Raw genomic sequence first — 4,524 nt, forward strand, 5'->3', positions numbered from 1 at the left:
ATGACCTGAGCCGAAGGCTCAGGTCATGGTCTCAGGGTCCTGGGATCGAGTCCCACATCGGGCTCTCTGCTCCGCAGGGAGCCTGCTTCCCCCTCTCTCTCTGCCTGCTGCTCTGCCTACTTGTGATCTCTCTCTCTCTGTGTCAAATAAATAAATAAAATATTAAAAAAAAAAAAAAAAAAAAAAGTTCTCATTACAAAAAAAAAGTCTTTTGTTTATGGTGAGAGATGTTAGACTAATGTCATTATCAAGCATGAAGCTACTGTCAGTTATACCTCAATTTTAAAATGAATAAATACTAATGAAACTGAATTGGGATCAGTTCACCTTCTATAGAACAAACTAACTCCTAATTCAAGATCCTCTATAATCAAGTGTAAGTCTACCAGTACTTTTTAAACCAGATTTACATGCATAACTAAAGTTCACCAGACGACATCATTATAAATAACACCTTAAAAAACTATGGAGTTAAGAAAAACAACATTCATTTGAAACAAGTATATGTATTTGTACATAAACTTCAGATGAAAATCAAGTTAAAAATCTATACCATACCTGGTAAAGTCTGGTGGAACAGGAGTGGTAACAAAGGATGCCATGGGCTTTCGATGAACTTGCTGAAACATCATGAGGATCTCTGAGCTCTTAGATATCAACTCACTCTTACTACAAGACCGCAACTGTGGGAGGAAAAAAACTGAATAAACAAAATTAATATTTAATGGCACCTCAAAATCCTTAATAAGGAATAAAAATAGGAATTATTTCAGTTATTCTCTCCCTGCCTTTTCTTTTGTCCCTCCCCACTGCTCATGTGTAGTCTTTCTCTCTAAAATACATAAATCTTTAAAAAAATTTATTTTGGTTACATGCTGAAAAAAGTGAGAAAGAAAAACAGACTGACTTTCAAAGTCTGTTTGAATTAATAATTAAGAATCTACATAGGATCTAGGTTATTTCCAGAATTTGGTAAAATTCCAGTATTAATACGAAAGAACAAGGGGTCTCAAATAACCAACATACTCTTGGGTTAAAAAAAAATTGGGATTCTTGTCCTATATCAACACATAATGTGAGAAACTTACATATGTATATAAGGAACTATGCACAAGGGTCTTCACTCAGGAGTTATTTTTAGTAACAAAGAATGGAAAACAACCCAATTGTCCACTGATAGAGAAAAATAACTTATGCTATATTCATGTAATGATATTCTCTTTAAAACTGCTGAAATGAGTAGATTTTTAAATATCAATAGACAAATCTCAAACAATGGTAAGTGGAAAACGTAGGCTATATCATGACATAGCTTGATGGTATTTATGTGAAATCTAAAGACAACATTGCTAAACACAACAATTTTTTTAAGTTTTTTTTTAAGGATTTTATTTATTTATTTGGCACAGAGAGAGATCGCAAGTAGGTTAGAGGGGCAGGCAGAGAGAAAAGAAGAAGCAGGTTCCCTGCTGAGCAGAGAACCCAATGTGAGGCTCGATCCCAGGACCCTGAGATCGTGACCTGAGCCGAAGATAGAGGCTTAACCCACTGAGCCACCCAGGAGGCCCATTTTTAAGATTATTTTTAAGTAATCTCTACTCTCAATGTGGGGCTTAAACCCACAACCCCAAGATCAAGAGTCGCTCCACCAACTGAGCCAGCCAGGCACCCTGGACTTGCTTTCTTATTTGTTTTCATAAATATCCTGATTTTTGTCTGCTAGTATTTTAAAGATTTTGTCATTTAGTTTTCAATAAAAAGGAACTTTAATTTTCTTATATTGTTCTTACTACAACTTGTTATGAATGTTACATTGTCTCAAAGAATGGTACATAGTACTTTTGTATTCACTAAGAAAAAATTATTTATGATAGGCAACAGATATTTAAAGATTTGGTAAAAATTTTCCATTAGTCTGAATGTTATGCCTTTTCAAGGAGATTTATTACCAATAAAATTTACAATGTTTCTTGTTTAAATTATAGACATTCTGTGGGCACCTAGGGAGTTCAGTCAGTTAAGTGCCCCTTTTGATCTCAGGTCAGGTCTTGATCTCAGGGTTGTGAGTTCAAGCCCCACATTGGGCTTCACAGCGGGTATAGATCCTACTTAATAAATAAAATAATTCAATTAATTATATACTCTTAAGTGACTCTTGATAATTACAATTTCCTAAAAATTATCCTCTTCGTGTAGTAGTTTCTACCTCAATAAAGTTGCTCAGATTTGTAAAGCACATAGAACACTGTCTGATATAGTAAGCACTATGTAAATATTTGCTTTTAAAAATTATTTTTATTACTATAGTGATTTTATCAAAATCTTATAATTGCATAAGTATCTGATTTTTTAGTTTATCCTAGAATACAAAATCATAACTGTATTATCTTATCCTTATGATAGAATGTTCCCTTTTTGTTAGTGTTACTTTTAATCACTAGTAATGCTTTTTCCCCCACTTTAATTTCCTCATCATTTCCTAGATCTAGTAGTTCACTGTAGAATTTTTTTTAAAGTTCAGATTAATCCATATACTCAACATCAAAAAAAATTTCAATTCAAGAGTGACCCAAACAGTGAACAAGAAACTAATAAGACAAAAAGAATACAAACAGCAAGATCTCAGATTCAAACTTCACCACATCAATAAGTACAATGAATGGGAACATCCTAAACATCCCAGTTAAAAGTCAAAGATTGTCCAACTGGATATAAAAGACCAGAACAAATTGTATGCAGCCTACAAAACACAGATTTTAAACACTTAGAAATAAATACATTAAAAATAAAATGTCAGCCAAAGGTAGAGGCTTTAACCCACTGAGCCACCCAGGCTGAAATGACTTTTTTAAATCAAGTAGATTTCAAAGCAAAAAATGTTATGAGGATAAAGAAGGTCAGTTCACAGTGATCATGAGAAAATTAATCAAGAGAATACAACAATTCTAGATTGTTAGGCTCCTAATACTAAGGCTTCAAAATATATGAAGCAAAAACTGACAGAACTGCCAAAAGAAAAGACAAATACAAAACTACTGCTGAAAATGTCAAGAGTCCTCTCTCAATAATAAAACAAGTAGATAGAAAATTCATAACAATATACTAGACCTACACATCATCACCAACCACCTTAACCTCATGACATTACAGAAATATCTGGAATCTAAGTAACATTTCTGAAGGATCTATGGGTCAAACAATAAATCACAAAGGAAAAAAGTATTGTGAACACAAATGTCTCAAATTGGTTAATACCAGCTCCCATCTTAACATTTTAGAAGGAGCAAATAAAACACAAATAAAGCAAAAAAAAAAAAAGATCCAAACAAAAATCAATAAAATAGAAAACAAAAACAATAGAGAAATACTAAAAGCTTAATCTGGAAATACCAACAAGAATAGATATCCTCTAGCTAGACTGATCAGGGGAAAAAACCAAAACTACCATTATCAGGAAAGAAAGAAGTGATAACACAGCATTCTACAAATGTTAAAGGATAACAAGAGAATATCATAAATTTTGCACCAATAAATTTGGCAAATTCAAATGAGATAATTCCTTGAAAGACACAAACTACCAAAGCTCACTCAAGAAATAAGTACTATAAAGGCACCTGGGTGGCTCAGTCAGTTAAGCATCCGACTCTTTATTTTAGCTCAGGTCATAATCTGAGGATTGTGAGACTGAGCCCGCTCCACAGTAGGTGTGGAGTCTGCTTAGGACTGTCTCTTCCTCTCCCTCTTGCCCCTCCCTACCCCATGACCTCACTCTAGAAAAAATAAGAATAAGAAATAAGTAATAGTGGGGCGCCTGGGTGGCTCAGTGGGTTAAGCCGCTGCCTTCGGCTCAGGTCATGATCTCAGGGTCCTGGGATCGAGTCCCGCATCGGGCTCTCTGCTCAGCAGGGAGCCTGTTTCCTCCTCTCTCTCTCTCTGCCTGCCTCTCTGCCTACTTGTGATCTCTCTCTGTCAAATAAATAAATAAAATCCTTAAAAAAAAAAAAAAAAAAGAAAGAAGTAATATAAACTGCTTTGTATCAATAAAAGAAATTAAATTTGTAGTTGAAAACCATTCCACAAAGAAAACAAGGCCCAAATGTCTTCACTGGTGAATTCTGTCAAACCTCTAAAGGAACCATAACCAATTCTATTCAACTTCTTCCAGAAAACTGAAGAGGGCATAGTTTAAAATTCCTTGAGGCCATCATTACTTTAACAACAAAGCCAGACAAAATACTTTGAGAAAAGGAAATTATCCTCTAAATATCCCTCAAGCAGAAAAAAATGCAAAAATTCTAAACAAAATCTTAATCAAATCCAGTAATGCATTAAAAGGACAATACAGGGGTGCCTGGGTGGCTCAGTGGGTTAAGCCTCTGCCTTTGGCTCAGGTCATGATCTCAGGATCCTGGGATCAAGCCCCACATCGGGCTCTCTGCTGGGCGGGGAGCCTGCTTCCCCCTCTCTCTACGCCTGCCTCTCTGCCTACTTGTGATCTCTCTCTGTCAAATAAATAAATAAAAT

General features: G+C 35.0%; 1 protein-coding gene across 7 annotated transcripts in view; it reads right to left on the reverse strand.

Annotated features, from left to right (window-relative positions):
• TRIM37 (tripartite motif containing 37) overlaps nucleotides 1–4,524 on the reverse strand; it is a 143,899-nt gene that overhangs the window by 109,297 nt on the left and 30,078 nt on the right. For all 7 annotated transcript variants that reach the window (XM_059380577.1, XM_059380575.1, XM_059380581.1 and 4 more), the window contains exon 9: nucleotides 559–683. In XM_059380577.1, the coding sequence (XP_059236560.1) occupies nucleotides 559–683 (125 nt within the window). The remainder of the gene's footprint in view (nucleotides 1–558; nucleotides 684–4,524) is intronic.

This window comes from Mustela nigripes, chromosome 16 (genome assembly GCF_022355385.1).
Source record: "Mustela nigripes isolate SB6536 chromosome 16, MUSNIG.SB6536, whole genome shotgun sequence".
Taxonomy (NCBI): Eukaryota; Metazoa; Chordata; class Mammalia; order Carnivora; family Mustelidae; genus Mustela; species Mustela nigripes.